Raw genomic sequence first — 18,884 nt, forward strand, 5'->3', positions numbered from 1 at the left:
CATGTACAGCTTCAGCGGGAGTGAGTGTAGATCCGCTAGCACATAGCTTATCTAACTTATGCGAACTTTCAGGCTCTATGCATCTCATCATCTGATTGCAATTTGAAAGTCAGTGCTAGAATATGTTGACTCTAGGTAGGTGGGTAAGTATATACTCTGGCAAGCTCCGAAGCATCTGAGGGATCATTTGACTCTGCATTCAGCCTTTTTTGCTTGATTTCTGCAGACTACCTACTTGTCATTGACTACACAGGTTTCATAGAATATTTTTTTTCTAATGGCTAAAAGGGACTGTTAGATCCTTCTAGTCCTAAGCTCCTCCAAAACAGACTCTAGAATTTTTTTCCAGTAATTCCTGCATTGATTCCCAGTAACTTGAACTATGGCAGATCTGTGTAAAAAGACATTTCAGTAATGGAGAATGTTAACTGCATAATTTTCAGTTTCAATTTGTCTACCAGACTAGCCCTTCTAGCACTGGTTGTCTTTGCCCTGTGTATGTATTTACAGACTGAGCAAATTGCCTCTTTCATAAAGAGCCAACTCTCACTGGAAAGCATGGTCCAGCATTCAGATGATGATGTAGCTCTTTTCTGATGGGACTTCCAGTTACACTACCTGTTTCCATCAGCTATACCCCTATGATGGCTTCTAGTTACATTTTAAAAAGTTGGCTTTCTGGAGACCTCCTCACAGTAGCCTTCTAGGTCATCCCTATGCAGGGTATGATCTTGAACTCAAAGGCCAGCCTCGTCTGTCCACTTAAGACCAACTGATCCACTAGGCAGAAGTGAACTTGTACTCTCACTAAAAGTTAAAATGAGAGGGGGAAGAGAGACCTTTTCTTACCATTTCACTCCAAGCTCTGCAGTTGGGATGGGACTATCAGACTCTAGTGGAGGGAAAGTGAACCCTTTAGGAAACATACTACAACTAAGGACACAGTGGGTTATATCTATACTAAGGAAAAAGTATATAAAATATGCACACTCTTTATAGCCATGGCCACTGACATCACTATCACTGTGCCTCAAGTTCTTCTGCAGAAGAACTTAAGCATGAAATTGTCTGGACTAGCTAAATAACTAAGTTCTTCAACTCTACCCCATCTCTCTTTTAAGTAAGTTTAGTGAAATTAATATAGTATTTGTCTCACTCAGCTTATGCTGGATGCACCACTTAAGCTGCAGGTTAAATCCTTTCCCTCCTGCATTTTGGGTTAGTATTTGCTCCTATGCTAGCAGCATGCAGATTCCCTTGATTTATATGTATAATTTAGGAAAGTAGCAGACTTTTCTCTTTAATTTGTGAGGAGAGGGGCATTGAACAGGCTGTACCCAGTGCTACTTCTGCAATGTATTTCCCCACTTACAGCTTTCTCCTAAAATCAGGGCTTTAAGTTAGAGGTGCATTATTTGCTTTCTAGTTGGTGTTGGGGTAGACCCCCTCCATTCAGTTGAAATGTGGCAGTTTTTCTAGGCCACCATTGGCAGCTTTGCCTCCATTTTTCCATGCCAAGTTCACTAGCTTTTGTTTAAATTCCTCACCTGCCCTCCACTTCAAGCTGAAATTGAACTCAGCTGTGCAGGAAGATAGGTAGCAGTAGCCTGATACTAAAGCTTATGTTTTACAGAGACATACAGGCTTGGTATCTTCCCTCCCACTCATTTAGAAATCAAGCCTGGAAACTCTCCCTCTACCCTACAGGGACTATAAGCAAGGCTACATTTTAGTCAAGGCTTTTTCCTTTATGGGGGGGAAGGGAAGACCTGGTAGGGGCTCCCTTCCTGGCTCTGCTGATCCCATTGGCTGGGAACCACAGCCAATGGGTACTGCAGGGGCAGGGCCTACAGGCAGCATGGAGACCCTTCCACCCCCTGGGAGCTGCAGGGCCATGTGAGTGGGAGCTAGAAAACCCTGAGCCCCCCTCTCACACTGCTAGTCCCAGGGCTACCCAGCTTGAGCAGCCCCAGAACCAGCACCAGCTGCAACAAAAAGTCACAATCTGACAAACTTGCAGCCTTAACTATCAAGCAAGTTAACTCAACCTGACTCAAGGAAACTGCATTTCCAAATATTCCATTTAATCAAGCTAACGCTTTAACTTATTGCAGTTGACACAATTAGTGTTTTAAACAAGTCTCATTCAACAGCAGTTTTTGTACAGTAAAAGCATAAGGAAAAGCTGAACACTAGCTCTGCCCACTATCAAAACTCAATGGGAGAGTCTTGCAGCCATCCTCTTCTGCAGTTCAACATGGTGGATTTTTATTTTCTACAGTAGCTCTAGAAAAGATTTCAACAGTAATCGAGAACTTTACAATAAGTTATATAAAAGCAGCACACTTAAAGTTCGTTTCTGGGCAAGCCTGTCTTCAGCCTTCTCAATCAGTTTAAACACAGTCCTCGTGTCCCATTATATAGCCACTCCTCTCTGAACTGGAGGTGATGGTAACGCACGATGAATCATACTGAAGCCTGGCCGCCTACTGCTCTAGCTAACATTGAAGTCTTCCCTTAAGTTTGTCACAAACAGTTAAGGCAGCTTCCATTTTCCTGCTTGAGGTGTGCAGGGGGAGGAGGCAACAGCACATAATAGAACCAACCGCACTCAATCCAATCCTGTTTATTTCATGACAATATCTGGACAGCAGAAAGGAGTTCTGGTTTCAAGGGGCTTCCTTTCTGCTCTTCTCCTGAAGCTTTTATGTCAGCCATGACAGCTGCATCCCATGCAAATGTCAGGAGAGCAGATGGCACCTAGGACAAACAAAATGTATGAGATGTTAACAGTAACTACATTGAAGCGGGTCAGTGAGTATTTTGTGTGTCTAACTCATTGAAAATGGTCTTCCAGGTGTATGAAAGCTGGAATGTTAGTTCTGGAAGAATTTAGCAGGCACAAAGACAGGACATATAGCTCAGACTTGTGCAGAGTTCCTACCCTGTGCCAAAAGCTTTCCCTACCCTCCTGGTCTGGGGTGGTACATCTAGTGACCAGGCTGAAGGCACAGATGTTTAGTATCACAAGACGTTAGACCACCATGGGGACCAGAATTAGTACAATCCCATTTCTTTTTACTGAACAGCTTTATCTGCTGTAAATGGCTTCAGCTCCATCACTTTACTCACCAGCCCACACTCATTGAATGCCAAGTTCTCTTCAGTCAGTTTAAGACCTCCAGGTGCAAGTAGCTCAAAGGGCATCCAATCATCCTTCAGTGCTTCTCTCACAAACCTGTAGAGCACAGATACTGCCTCCCGGGCATAGAATGTCCCTATCCAGAAAAACACAAGAGTGTTAAGATCACATTTTTCTGCGTATCAAGATATTCAAGCTGGCTTATAGACAGACTCCCATGGATCTGCTCTCGCCAAGACCCTTGGTTAATATTAAGCTAGTTCACTAGGGATTGTGATTTAGTCAAACAAGTAAACAATTCATAGAAACATGTTGGTCATCCCAAGAGTATCACAGCAGGACCATAAAATTAACACCACCATTGCACCTCTAACCTAAAAATAAAATCCACAGGAAAGCTTAGTCTAGTAGCCTCACTGCAAGATTGCAAAGTGTCTCCTATTTATTGCAGGATGCAACTAGTGTTCCGCAGGATGCAGAACCACTTTCAGCCTGTTACCCATAATGTGGGCAACACATCCATTACTGTTGTTTTAATGAACCCCTCAGCGGAATCTGAGCCAGTAAATTGCTCGTTTAAACTCTTGTATAGCTATAGCATGGATCAAGGCTGTCCCAGATTTTTATACTCACCCTTGGTTTAGATGGCAAGGGTGATGGATGCTTTAGAGAAGCTGTAAAATATAGTTACCCTATTGGTCTCCGTCCCATGCAGTGGCTAGAAGAGGCCAAGCTGGATGAGTTATTCTATCCCCATGTTACCAAGCAGGTTCTGGCCAGGTTCTTTCCCTGAGTCCTGCCAGGTTTATGATTGTTGCTCTCAAGCTACAAAGCTGAATTTCCAGAAGTTCTCTGGGTCATGTATGTGAGTGAGTTGCAAGATGTAGCCACCCTTTACCTTGCAGAATGTATCCATCAGGGAAACGGACTCGGAGCAGTGTGTAGTTATATTTCCGCATTTCCCTTTGTTCTTCTCTCTCCCGCATAGCCTTTGTCCTCAGCATAGAGGCCTTCTCCACTGCTTCCGTCCTTTATAGACAAGACAGTTTTAACATGAAATAAAGCGAGGGGAAGCAGTGGCGAGATTTTCCTAAACCAGAGCAACACACTGCATGGGTATGGTTAGCCCATCCTCCTCCCCATCCCCAATTATGCGGCTCCCTCCTTTTACATGCAGCACTTAGTGCTACAGCTGACTCACCGGAGCCGCTGTTCCCGTTTTAGCTCCTCTGCCGTGAGGTTGTAGAAGTCATGGGGCAGCTCAAACTGGGCAGCTTGTGGGGAGGGTTTGAATACGCAGAGCTGGCGATCCAGCTGGGCCTTCACCGGCTCAGAGCTCAACAGCTGCTCCTTATAGTCCTTGAGGTCCTCCAGCTTAGTCAACGCTTCCTTCTTCAGCACATAGTACTCTTCTGTGGTCTCTGCAAACAAACGCACTGGGTTTAAGTGCCTTGTTCTCTCTTCAGTCCTACCTGTACTCCCCACCACGCCTGGGGAGTGTATCCACTGCTACCTGGGACCTAATGGAAAGCAGTCCTGAGAGAACAGGCAAGCTGCAGGTCTGGGGAGGGTGGGCACAATGGTGAAGTTACAACATACAGCAGACTTTAGAGCACTGCTCTCAACCTTTCCGGACAACTGTCCCCCTTTCAGGAGTCTGATTTGTCTCGCGTACCCCCAAGTTTCACCTCACTTAAACTACTTGCATACAAAAATCAGACAAAATACACAAAAAAGTGTCACAGTACAGTAGTACTGAAAAATTGCTGACTCATTTTTACCGTAGTTATAAAAATCAACTGGAATATAAATATCACTTACATTTCCGTGTATAGTATACAGAGCAGTATAAAGTAATTGTCTGCATGAAATTTTCATTTGTACTGACTTCACTAGTGCTTTTTATACAGCTGGCAAACATGTAGATGAGTTGATGTACCCACAGGTGTGTACACCCTGGCTGAGGACCACTACGTTAGAACCAAAGCTATCTCCCAGAGACACAGCTACTCCTCACAAGTAGCTGACCCCCGTCTCAAGTCTAATACAGTTCGATTTCTTGCCTTGTCCTGGAACAGGCAGCATTTCCTTCTCAAACCCAATGGCCTGGAAAAACTCGTGTGTCCCTTCTAGACAGTTTATCCTTTCCTAGAAGATAAGGAGAGGGTTAGATTTAATCTGCTACAGAGTGAGAATTCCTCCATATGGCAACTGCAAGCATCCGAACCTCACCTGAAACACTTTATTCTGCAGTTTGATTTTCCGGTACTTCTCCTCCTCTGGATGGAGGTGGATGTTATCCAGATATCTGCAGAAGATAGGACCATCACACACTTCATTCACAACAGGCATAGATGCTCAGATCACTGGTGAATCTTGGGTCCCATTTGGTGCCAAGATCAAAGTTTGAAAACACATTACTTGGATCCAAAGAGATCTCCAAGTGTCTCCTTTCCACTAGCAATTCCATCCTTCCCAGGCTTCTTTATACCAAGAAAAATCTACTTTGGAACACTCATGCAAGATACCCCACTACTGGGTCACATGCACTGCACTAATTGCCTCGGCCACCTTTCTCCACACAGAAGTCTTTAGGAATCCCCACTGGGCACAACTAAGAAAACATAAAAGCCCTGTGACTATGATGAGATGGCTGGAGACTACTGGATTCATTTGCATTCCAGCATCCAGACCACTCTTCATGCGCACTGCTATGCTGCTGCCGGTTTCAGACAAGCTGCAATTGGTGTGTTCCCCCCTACAGTCTGCTTTGCAGCCAAAGCCTCATTCTTCAGAGGCTGACCTGGCATCAGAGGGCGCTCACATTTCACTCAGAGGGATGATCCACCTGGGGGTACCTAGTTCTAGGAGTTCAGGGACCACCTTTATGATTAGTTTTCCACTCACAAGTTTTGTTTCCTGGACTGCACGCTTTGTACTGTCCCAAAAGATTACACCATTAGGAAATATTTCCAAATCTTCACTGTCAGTTTTCCTTTGGGCACCACCCACAGCACAAGAAAACTCCCTTTCCATTAACCTCATGGGAAAGGGGCAATTGCTTTCACCCACACCTTCTCATCTGGAGAGGTGACAAATGTCATGCATCTGTGAACTGGGCACTGCACAAGGCATTCAGACCACTTACTTGGCAATGGTCTCAACACCAAGTTTCACTTTCTCTCGGTCCCTGTTGAAGGTATGAATCTCCATGATCGAGGCAGCCACTGGGTCTCTAGAGGAATGCTGAGGGAGAAGGACAGAAGCCAGTCACAAAGAGTCAGCTGACTGTCAACGCCAATTTCAGAACCAGGGGGGTAGACTGAATAGAGTTCTGGAGACTAGAGCTCCTACCAAACTCAGAGGAAGGAGTCAGGGCAGGCATTTGTCAGCAATGATCCACATCTGGATTTACAGTCCAGGAACAGACAGAAGCTTTAGGGGAGAAAGTGGAGACAGCACAGGGCTGTAATTGTGTGTGTTGGTGGTAGAGGAGAGAGCATGTTGTTCTGCATAAAGTACCAAGCCCAGGGATGCCTGAGAGTGGCTGAGCCCACCCCCACCAGAGGGCATTTCCAATGGGTTACGCTGCACTCAGGGACCATGCTGAAGATTTAGTAAGATGGAAGGCAGGAAATGGTGAAAAGTCTGGTCGGCCGAGGACCTCACTTACCAAGAGGATGGCCTCTTTTATGTGTGCTTCCTTCTGGTCTTTCCTTACGGTGGCCCCAGTTAGTGGGCAAATGAAATAAACCCCTGACACTGACAGTCCAGCTGTTTCTTCCTCAACCGCAGACACAGGACCCTGAAGAAAAAGCTGAAATCAAACGATGGCTCAGAGGGGGAGAATGTTTGATGCCCACCTCCCTCATGCACAGCTTTCTTGCTAGTGCAACTCAGGGAACATGTGAGACTGGCATCTCCCCTCTGAATATCTCCGCATGCCTCATGGACTGTCTAGGTTATTCAGCCACATAGCGGCACTGAGCAATGCTACTTAAAGCTTGAATAAGATCCCTCTAATATAATGGAAGGTACCTTCCAAGAAGCTCCGTGAAGGCATTCTGAAGAGATACCCATAACAATCCCTCCATGTAAGAGCAGAGGAATGGAACGCTACCAGTCGAGTCACCCGAGGTTTGCAAAGCACTCTTAACTAAAAGGGTAAATGCTTGGCAGCCATCAAGTCAGTTGGAGGAGGGATTCCCAGCACTGAAGTTCAGGAGCTGTCAGCACTTCTGTTATACCCCTCATCTCTACTTATGTTAAAAAAAAGACTCAACTGTAGGAGATGCGACTTATTTTCATCATGTGGCTTTGGGTGTAATACCACAACAGAGGGCCAGATTCCAGTATCCTTGCTCATACCAAGGCAGCACCTTAATCCGGCATAGTCCTGCTGATTTCAATGGACTGAGATACTACCTATTATGGGTATGCAAATTTGGCCCAGGGCCAATCAATAGGACTAACTCTCTTACACACAGAGAAACTCTCACAGGCTCAGCCCAGAGACGTTTCAGACCAGGGGTTTTTAAAAAGAAAGGTGTAAAAAGGGAGTCTAAAAATGGGTGGTCTCCTGCATCAACTGCAAAAAAACCACCACTTTGACTCCACAGCAACTGTTCACAAATCCTAGTTTGTCTTGCTCATTCCCCACCAAATCAGCAGATTTCAGAAGAGACGCCATAGGACCAACTAAAGGGTTTTTAAGCTCTCCAAACCATAAGCAGCTATTTCTCTCCTCATTTCAAAAGTCAGACTGAAATTCACAGTCCCACTGCACAGGGGCTGGTATCCCTTTCCCTAGGAGATGCTCAAGCTTCCCTACTCCCGGATTCTCAATTGCCCAGAGAGCATATGCCCAAGACTAGCAGCATCTCTTCATACCTTGTGATCGGTGGAGAGTCCTCTCTCACTTGCTGCTGCTTCAGCCATAAGCTCCTTTTTCACTATGAGACACAAATCCAGGTTACAACTCAGATGTGGCACAACCCGATGAACTATACAGAACTGGGACAGTGAAGCAGCAGTTTGGATTTACAATCTCGAATCAGGCAAGCTGGTTCATCTCGTTTGGTACCTTGCCTCTGGCAGTGGGTCAGAACACGATGCTTCAGAAGAATGGAACTCCCACTTCCGAGAGTGCACCTAGCTAGTCGTGCTAACTGGCCGTGGGGGTGTGAAATTACAGGAGATGGACTCCTCAACCCCCCATTCTGACAGACAAATGCCATTGAGATGAGTGTAGGCTTTGCGGGGCCAATAAATAGACTGGTGAAAATACTCCCTGTAAATGGGCACTTTGTGGACTGACAAATATTCCTGTCCTGCACCTGGGCAAGAAATGGGTGTTGGCTGTTCTTACCCTGACTCTTGATGGCATCTTGGGATGAAGGGAGCCAAGGCTTGGGCTTCTGCTCCAGCCGGGCCAAGGCTGCAGCTGCTGCCATCTGGGCCTCATCTGTGGGCCCTTGGCGAGACTTTGAGGTGGCCGCATTTGGCTTTTCCTTGGGGGCCCTTTCCCTGGTGGATAAAAGAAAGGCACAACTTAATGAACAGCCCGAGCAGGAGAGCGAGCACCGTAGAAGAGGTCAGCTGAAAGCAGATAACTATAATCTCACCCTGATCACTGGTTTATGTTTGCCTCAGTTAAAGGAGCATTAGGGTTTGTACATTTCCCCTTACCTTAGGCACTCAAACTACAGGTTATTAAAATTGGAAGGTTTATAAAAATCCAGTTTTTTTCTTCCAGCTGATGTTTACTTGGTGAAACTGCCTCTGTTTGAGCAATAAAAGCCAGACTGATCAGTTTCATATTCTGGTTATCATGCTGTAGCACTGGCATGCTGTATTTGGGTTGCAGACACAACAGGAGACAGTTTAAGTCCAAGCAACTCTTCCTTAAGGTTAATACATTACATTTAATGCAACTTAAAGATCTGGGATCTGAATTTCAGAGTCATAAGCACCTACAACTCCAACTGAAGGGGAGCTGCAGGTGCTCAGTGCCTCTGAAAATCAGGCTATGAAATGGTAGGTTAACTCTGATGGTGTCCTTTAAGTACACTGTGGGATAGTCTACACTGGAATTTACATCAGCACAGCTTCCTCTCTCCGGGATGTGAAAAACCCACACTCCTGAGAGATGCACCGACCTAATCCACGGTGAACAGCGTGCTAAGTCGATGGAAGAATTCTTCCATCAACCTAGCTACTGCCTCTTGGGAGGTGGATTAACTACAGCAAAGGGAGAACCTTTCATCGGTGTAATTAGTGTCTACACTGAAGCACTACAGTGCAGCTGTCCCACTGTAATATTCAAGAAAGATCTTGAGTCACTGTGGATAGTTCTCTGAAAACATCCACTCAATGTGCAGCGACAGTCAAATATGCGAACAGAATGTTGGGCGTCATTAAGAAAGGGATAGATAAGACAGAAAATATCATATTGCCTCTATAAATCCCTGATACGCCCACATCTTGAAAACACTGTGCAGATGTGGTTGCCCCATCTCAAAATAAAAAATATTGGAACTGGAAAAGGTTCAGAAAAGGGCAACAAAAATGACTGGGGTATGGAACAGCTGCCCTATGAGGAGAGATTAATAAGACTGGGACTTCTCAGTGTGGAAAAGAGATGACTAAGGTGGGATATGATAGAGGTTTATAAACTCATGACCTGTGTCGAGGAAATAAGGAAGTGTTATTTACTCCTTCTCATAACACAAGAACTAGGGGTCACCAAATGAAATTAATAGGCAGCAGATTAAACAAACAAAAGGAAATATTTTTTCACACAATGTACAGTCAACCTGTGGAACTCCTTGCTAGAGGATGTTGTGAAGGCCAAGACTATAACAGGGTTCAAAAAAAGATAGGTCCATCAATGGCTATTAGCCAAGATGGACAGGGATGATGTCCCTAGCCTCTGTTTGCCAGAAGCTGGGAATGGGCGACAGGATGGTTGATGATTACATGTTCTGTTCATTCCCTTTGGAGAACCTAGCACTGGCCACTGTCAGAAGACAGGATACTGGGCTAGTTGGACTGTTGGCCTGACCCAGTATGGCCGTTTTTATATAGACAAACCCTAAGCCTTTTGTTAAAGGTGATCTGCAGAGGCAGAAGAGGGGAAGGGTACTATGCTTTTGTTACATAGAAAAGAAGCTCTTCAACATGATGGAGGTGAGGTTTAAAAAGACTTTTACATTAGAATTTCGGGTCTTGTTTACCCTGAAGACTATGGACACCTAGAAGGATGCCACTGAATGCTATGAAAGGAACCCAATTGCTAAAAAGTGAGATTTTTTTCAGACTTAAATTATTAACCCCTATTTCACCCAGACACTTGAGAGAGGAGCTCTTTGTCAAGCATTCAAACCTTAGTTGCTTTAATAAGTATTCATAAACATGTCCGAGTCATTTAAGACATCCTTCATCAAAACCAAGACAGAAGACAAGCAGGGTTTAAAAAAACAAAAACAAAAAGATTCAGGCCTTTATAAGGCACCTTCCCCTTTAAAGAAGATGGCGAATTTTTTTCCAAAATACTCCTCCCTCCCCCAAAAATACATGGAGAGAGGGCTGCTGTGTATCAAAGGCTTGTACACAATATGCAGTGCAGGAAAGCCCTGATGACTGCACCCACTGCAAAGCATGGATACCATTAGAAATGGAGAATGTTTGTTGTTGAACTTCCCCCCCTCACCCATGTTTAATCCCAAACAGCACTACTCTGGGCAGCTCCAAGAACAGGCTTGAACTGGAAGCACCTGCAGATGTTCAGTGACGTGACATAGCTTTATAAAGGTCACCAAGAAACCTGATGCAATGCAACCTAGCAAGGGCAACTCAGCTGCTATGGGGCAGTTTGTCAAGCCTACATGGCCCAAGTTTTCAGCAGTAAATAATACTGGACTAGTTCTCCCTGAAGGCCACGGGAAATTGGATTTAATCTATGATGTTACACTAGAAATCCCTTGCAACTTTTAAGAAATATTGTTATTGAAAGAGTCTGTTATTAAACTAAGTTATTAGTAAGGTTCCATCAAGATTTAGGATGGAACTGGGGACTCTGGGTGTGTGTGTGTGTGTGTGTGTGTAAAGTCACATGAAAACTAAATAAATGACACAGAATAGCAAGAACAATACATAGTGCAGCACTGACTAGGTCAGGTCACTGAGAAGTCAGATTGCAGTCTAGTGGCATTTTCACCATCACTGATCTGTGTATTGGCCTAACGTTTTAAACCTGCTTCAAAACATTTTCTGATCCTGCAGATATGTGAATTAGTCCATCCATACTGTCTGCAGCCCAGATAGGCTTGCTATCCCAAGATCTACACAATGCTTCATTCTGATTGTACCCTTGCTTTCTGCAGGCAAAAGGCTGGTATTCCAAGCCACTGTCTCCTGAACCAGTGGAGTTTGGGATTCCCAGCGTTTGTGTGATATAAAGCAATCATTTTCGTCTTTGATTGTTCTCAAGATATTAGACCTTGCAAGACTGTCAATGGTCCATTCACCACACACTGGTCTGCGAGCGGATACTTGCCTCATGTGACCAGGGTGATTTATTTCCCAGTATGGTTATTCCACATGAACCCAGCTGGCATATTTCATAAACAGCTGAAGTACACTGATATTCAGGAAAGTGACTAACCATAACATGGCGAGTTCTGTATTTGTCTCAACTGCCTTTAGATCAATCCTGCTCCTTTACAAGTCAAATTATTTTTCTATCATCATCATCTGAAAATCAGCACCAAGAATAGCAATACTGTGGTCAGGACTCGAACTAATGCGTTCCCTGAAGCCACACTGGGTCCAGTCAGTTCTTTCTTTGCTTTACCAGCTCCTGCCGGGCTAACAGGAGTAAGAGCCTGTTTGTGGCAGAAGAGTCAGCAGCTCTGACTCATAGACACATGTGAACCAGGTAAACAAAGGCACTTTTTTTAAGTTATAGTAAAAAATTTTCCACCTGTTGGAATTGTCTTTTAGATTCTAAAGCCAAAAGTCCCACAAGGAAGATGAAAGTTGCTCCTCTGGTAATGTGTCCTGCATCCCACTGCGAGAGTCCCCACCCCACCCCACCCCCACAAACCCACATGTGGTCTGGCCTGCAGCAGCCAGCTGAAGGGCTCTAATACTATTCCCAGAGCTTGGCACCTTTTGGAGGAGTAGAGCAAAAGGGAACCATGGCAGCTCTTGCTGCATCACAAACAGGGAGCTCCATCGCCTCTCACACAGGAACTGATCAGCGACAGCGGGTTTGTTCTCCAGGAGCCGAGTAGCATCAGGGACCCGAGGAGGAGAGGGAGACCAGGACTGGCTACACCAACAGCATTTGGCTTTCAGTGCATCGCTGTGATCAACTCACACCACACTAACTGCGTCCCAGCCGCCCCCAGCCCTTCCTCCCCCCACCACCCCCATCTCCTCCCAGCCGCCCCCCAGCCCTCCCGCCCCCGCGACCCCCATCCCCCCAGCCCTTCCTCCGCCCACCACCCCATCTCCTCCCAGCCGCCCCCCAGCCCTCCCGCCCCCTGCGACCCCCATCCCCCCAGTCCTTCCTCCCCCCACCACCCCCGTCCCCCCAGCCCTTCCTCCCCCGACCCCCCCCCAGCCGCCCCCAGCCCTCCCCGGTACCTGGGCGGTTCCGCCAGCTTCTGGCCCGGCCCCGCTGTTTTGAATTTAATATCCGCTTTGATGTCCTGGAAGAATTTCCGCATGGCGGCGGCGCGCGCCGGCCGGGGGGGGGGGGTGCGGGGCAGCGGGCGGAGAGACACCGGCGCCTCCCGACTCCCAAAATACCTGCGGAGCCACCTTCCCCTCAGCCACCGAAACAGGAAGTCCCGCCTCTCGCTCCGGGCACGTGACTTACCGAGCAGCCATCGGCACTTCAAGGGGCGGGAAGCTGCGGGGCGGGGCCTGCGCCCGTCTGTCACCTGGCGCCGCCACTGTGACGCAACGCGGCAAGGGCGCTCTAGGCCTCCCTCCGCCTCTCTATGGTGCGAGAGGTCCGCCAAGGGCTGGCCGCAGAGCCGGGCTGGGTCCGGCCTCGCCTCACCCTAGTAGCGGCGCCTGCGCGGCCCTTCGCCCACACAGCGGCCCCTCCCTTCGCCACCCCACACACCGCCCCCCCGTTCCTTCACCCACCCCCATACACCACCCCTCCCCTTCCCTTCGCCACCCCACACACCGCCCCCCCATTCCTTCACCCACCCCCACACACCGCCCCTCCCCACACACTGCCCCTGTTCCTTCACCCACCCCCACACACCGCCCCTCCCCACACACTGCCCCTGTTCCTTCACCCACCCCCACACACTGCCCCCTCTTCCTTCACCCACCCCCACACACCGCCCCCCCATTCCTTCACCCACCCCCACACACCGCCCCTCCCCACACACTGCCCCCCGTTCCTTCACCCACCCCCACACACCGCCCCTCCCCACACACTGCCCCTATTCCTTCACCCACCCCCACACACCGCCCCTCCCCACACACTGCCCCCCGTTCCTTCACCCACCCCCACACACCGCCCCTCCCCACACACTGCCCCCCGTTCCTTCACCCACCCCCACACACCGCCCCTCCCCACACACTGCCCCCGTTCCTTCACCCACCCCCACACACCAGCCCCCATCCCTTCCCCCACACACCGCGCCTCCCCTCCCCACACACTGCCCCCCGTTCCTTCACCCACCCCCACACACCGCCCCTCCCCACACACTGCCCCCCGTTCCTTCACCCACCCCCACACACCGCCCCCCCCACACACCGCCCCCCGTTCCTTCACCCACCCCCACACACCGCCCCTCCCCACACACTGCCCCCCCGTTCCTTCACCCACCCCCACACACCGCCCCTCCCCACACACCGCCCCTCCATTCCTTCACCCACCCCCACACCGCCCCTCCCCACACACTGCCCCATTCCTTCACCCACCCCCACACACCGCCCCTCCCCACACACCGCCCCCCGTTCCTTCACCCACCCCCACACACCGCCCCTCCCCACACACCGCCCCCCCGTTCCTTCACCCACCCCCACACACCAGCCTCCTTCCCTTCCCTTCGCCCACACACCGGCCCCTCCCTTCCCCACACACTGCCCCCCCGTTCCTTCACCCACCCCCACACACCGCCCCTCCCCACACACCGCCCCCCCATTCCTTCACCCACCCCCACACACCGCCCCTCCCCACACACCGCCCCCCGTTCCTTCACCCACCCCCACACACCGCCCCTCCCCACACACTGCCCCCCGTTCCTTCACCCATCCCCACACACCGCCCCTCCCCACACACTGCCCCCCGTTCCTTCACCCACCCCCACACACCGCCCCTCCCCACACTGCCCCTCGTTCCTTCACCCACCCCCACACACCAGCCCCCATCCCTTCCCCCACACACCGCGCCTCCCCTCCCCACACACTGCCCCCCGTTCCTTCACCCACCCCCACACACCAGCCCCCATCCCTTCCCCCACACACCGCACCTCCCCTCCCCACACACTGCCCCCCCGTTCCTTCACCCACCCCCACACACCGCCCCTCCCCACACACTGCCCCCTCATTCCTTCACCCACCCCCATACACCAGCCCCCATCCCTTCCCCCACACACCGCGCCTCCCCACACACCGCCCCTTACTTCGCCACCCCACACACCGCCCCTCCCCACATACCGCCCCCTCCCTTCGCCACCCCACACACCGCCCCTCCCCACATACCGCCCCCTCCCTTCGCCAGCCCACACACTGCCCCTCCTCACATACCGCCCCCTCCCTTCGCCACCCCACACACCGCCCCTCCCCACATACCGCCCCCTCCCTTTGCCAGCCCACACACTGCCCCTCCCCACATACCGCCCCCTCCCTTTGCTAGCCCACACACTGCCCCTCCCCACATACCGCCCCCTCCCTTCGCCACCCCACACACCGCCCCCTCCCTTAGCCAGCCCACACACTGCCCCTCCTCACATACTGCCCCCTCCCTTCACCACCCCACACACCGCCCCTTCGCTCCCCACACACTGCCCCCCCGTTCCTTCACCCACCCCCACACACCGCCCTTCCCCACACACTGACCCCATTCCTTCATCCACCCCCATACACCAGCCCCCATCCCTTCCCCCACACACCGCGCCTCCCCACACACCGCCCCTCCCTTCGCCATCCCACACACCGCCCCCCCATTCCTTCGCCCAGCCCCACAAACTGCCCCCTCCCTTCCCTACCCCCATACTCTGCCCCTCCCCACACCACCCCATCCAGTCACCCACCCCACACATCACCTCTCCCCACACACTGCCCGTCCCTTCCCTACCCCACCTCTGTTCTACACACCGCCCCCGTCCCTTCGCCCCCCCATACACCGGCCCCAGTCCACACCATCCCCACACACCACCCTGCATTCACACCACCCCAGCCCATCCTCCACTCCACTCCCACACACACTGCCTCACCTCAGTTCCACACACCACTCCCTCCCCATCCCTTTCCCCCCAACTCACCTCAGTTCCACACACGACTCCCTGTCCCTGCCCCACTCCCCATCCCTTACCCCACACACACCATCCCCCCTTTACCCACCTGGCTCCCCGTCCCTTCCCCCACCCCATCACACCACACCCATCCCTTCCCCCATCCACTGCCTCATCTCTTTCCTCACCTAACTCCCTGTCCCTTCCCCCCCACACCACCCCATCACTTCCCTTGCCCGACTCCCCATCCCTCACCCCCACCCCTTGTTTTTAGATGCTGTTCTATTCTATTCTGCTCTACATAGGTTCATAATTCCCCATCATGTCAGTATTTGAATGCCTTCCAGTCATGCATTAAACAACGTGAGTAACATCTGTCATATGAGATTATTTCTTTCACGCATCCTCTCCCCAGGGGGAGAACTGCTGTGTAAATATTTTTTTTTAATAAAGGGTGTGGATATTTTCATTGTGTAAATCTGTGCTCCTCACTGGCACATCCAGCTAGTTTAGACAAGTTGTCACTAAGGCCCTGTCTACACCAACAAGCTAACAGCCGTGCCGCTGTCAGAGAGCTCGTGTAGACGGAGACAGCTCACCTCAGCATCATAAAACCAGCTCACTGAGCAGTGGTAGCTCTGCCTCCCACCAACACAGCGCTGTGCACACGAGCCGGCAACACGTATGTCACTCAGGACACCCCTGAGCCACAAAAGTTTTGCCAACATACTGCTAGTTTAGACATGGCCTAAGAGATACACACGCATGCTTATTTCTGTTGACACCTCATGTCAACTTTCCAACAGCTTTCATATGGTTGCTGAAGTCAGCGTGCTGTTTCTAAGAGTTTCACACAGCAATTACACCAGTTTAACTAAAATGAGTTTTAACATCAATTTACTTAAATTAATGCAAACTCCTGTGTGGATTCTTTTGAAGCCATTTACTCTTGACCTGCATCAATTCAGCTTAAATCGATTTGGAATCAACTTTAGCTAAAGCATCATCGGTTTCCGTAGTGCAGCAGTTATCACTTTGCCTCACGGATGAAAGGGCCCTGGTTCGATCCTGGGTGGGAACATGCTAAATTCTTTTGGGGGGAGGGATAGCTCAGTGGTTTGCACATTGGCCTGCTAAACCCAGGGTTGGGAGCTCAATCCTTGAGGGGGCCATTTAGGGAATTGAGGCAAAGATCTGCCTGGGGATTACTCTCCCTTTGAGCAGTAGGTTGGACTAGATCACCTCCTAAGGTCCTTTCCAACCCTTATATTCTACAAAAGCAGTAGATTTAAAATGTTTGCACTGGGTTAACTAAATAGATTTCAAAATATACCTTTAAATAAACCAGTGCAACTTATTGTGCAGACCAGACCCAATTCCTTTCAGTGCTATCTATTCCTTTCTTGGTATTACACAACAAAGGGCAGAGTTACAAAGATATGTTCTCTTGTACTTTGGAATTAAAGGGATACAATCAAGTATAAAATATATGGGACTAGATTCTGCTCTTGGTTACATTAGTACAAACGTCACTGGCTTCATTGGAGTTACTCTGGGTTTACATCAGTATAACTGTGCAGAATCTGGCCCCATATATTAAAGAAGGAAATTCCCTTACCAGCATTTTAACCCCCTTACCTGGGGTTATTAAAACCAGAAAGGGACAAATTCACTTTGTCAACAAGCAGTGTAACTATGTCACACTTGTAGAGCCTATGTTTTGTTACTCCAGCTGTCTCTAAGTATTAACTATTGTTATTCATATTACAGTATTTATTGAGCATTGTCAGTGTAATGAAATGTGGCCAGATGCATACAGACACTACACTTGTCAAGAGGGGTCAACTCAGCACTTTCATCATTCAGGCCCTGAAGAGATGCTTTCCTGAATCAGTTGTGTGAGCTTAGGTTTCAATGGACTTCAGTGGTGTAGCATAAGGGTCTGAACACACAACCTGCTGCCACTTTTTTCTAGTGTTCATTCAAGAATCCCACTAGTTTGAATGGGGTATTGGAGTCAGACCCAATCTGTTCAGTTATCAGAAACAGGCTCGTATGCTTGCTAGAGCCAGCCACTACAGGGAGACAGGATTACCTGCACTAAGCCAGTGTGTTACACTCAGCACCACAAGACCTGGGAAGACACAGTCCTTGCACCTAGTCTAGAGGCTTATCATTTAAACAGGACAAAGAAAACAATTCAGTTCCATACAACCTCTGGTGATGGGAATTGGAAGGTCCCTTCTCCCACTGCTGCAGGTTTCTGGATAAATCTATAGGGGTCTTTAATTATAAATTAATAATTTTCAGGACAGACAGGACCTCCTAATTATTATTAATATTGAGGGTCTTTGTGGAATTAACGTCAAACACTATCGGCAAAGGTGAAGGATGCAATTCTAACTCCGTCCCATTGTCATCTGTACAACCCCCTTATCCCGTAATAAGAGCTACATATTAGTATCCCCTGGCAACCAGCCTGGGAAATGCCCCAGAATACAGTGATCTGTCTGTATGGTTTCTTACACCGTGCCCACCACAGAGCGGATCAGCCTCCTGAGCCAAAAACAAGACAAGGAATGGAGGGACTAAAATGGAGCAAAGCAGTAAGAAGGGGCATTAAAGGGATACAACAATGACAAATACATATGCTAGGTCATCTCTCTTCTAATCTCACTCATCTCCCTAGACGCCCTGCACAGCTCTGCACTGTAAAACCCTCCATACTATCATACTAGTCCTTTTCCCTATAGCCTAGCAGTCCTCAAACATTTGTCCTGGTGACCCCTTTCACACAGCAAGCCTCAGAGTGTGCACCCCTTATAAATTAAAAACACTTTTTTATATTTAACATCATTATAAATGCTAGAGGCAAAGCAGAGTTTGAGGTGGAGGCTGATAGCTCATGATCCCCCATGTAATAACTTCATACCCTCTGAGGGGTCCCAACCCCCATTCTGAGAACCCCTGCTATAGCCCATCACTCTATTCTATCATCACCCTCCTTCCTCAAAACACCTATATACCACCCTCTTTATTCCTGTCAACCTATACTCCTTACCCCATCGATACCCCTCACCCCTCCATACTCCTTACCCCATCTATACCCCTTATGCCTCCATACTCCTAACCCCATCTATCCCCCTCATGCCTCCATGCCCCATCTATACTCCATACACCATCTATACCCCTCACCCCTCCATACTCCTTACCCCATCTATACCCCTTACACCATCTATACCCCTCACTCCTCC

General features: G+C 49.2%; 1 protein-coding gene across 3 annotated transcripts; it reads right to left on the reverse strand.

The window, feature by feature from the left end:
- Nucleotides 1–2,063: 2,063 nt before the first annotated feature.
- On the reverse strand, nucleotides 2,064–13,097 carry UBXN6 (UBX domain protein 6). 3 transcript variants are annotated; one of them, XM_050934199.1, is made up of 11 exons: nucleotides 13,029–13,097; nucleotides 8,511–8,668; nucleotides 8,033–8,094; nucleotides 6,816–6,959; nucleotides 6,291–6,388; nucleotides 5,375–5,450; nucleotides 5,206–5,290; nucleotides 4,344–4,563; nucleotides 4,041–4,171; nucleotides 3,133–3,278; nucleotides 2,064–2,760 (listed from the first exon to the last, which is right to left on the reverse strand). In XM_050934199.1, exons 1-11 carry the CDS (start codon nucleotides 13,037–13,039, stop codon nucleotides 2,632–2,634), a joined length of 1,260 nt encoding a protein of 419 aa, XP_050790156.1. In that variant the 5' UTR covers nucleotides 13,040–13,097; the 3' UTR covers nucleotides 2,064–2,631. The 3 variants fall into 3 exon arrangements, with proteins under 3 accessions (XP_050790156.1, XP_050790155.1, XP_050790154.1); XM_050934198.1 differs by lacking the exon at nucleotides 13,029–13,097 and adding an exon at nucleotides 12,794–12,986 and having other exon boundaries at nucleotides 6,816–6,947; XM_050934197.1 differs by lacking the exon at nucleotides 13,029–13,097 and adding an exon at nucleotides 12,794–12,986.
- Nucleotides 13,098–18,884: the final 5,787 nt, after the last annotated feature.

Source organism: Gopherus flavomarginatus, chromosome 24, assembly GCF_025201925.1.
Source record: "Gopherus flavomarginatus isolate rGopFla2 chromosome 24, rGopFla2.mat.asm, whole genome shotgun sequence".
In the NCBI taxonomy this organism is placed as follows: Eukaryota; Metazoa; Chordata; order Testudines; family Testudinidae; genus Gopherus; species Gopherus flavomarginatus.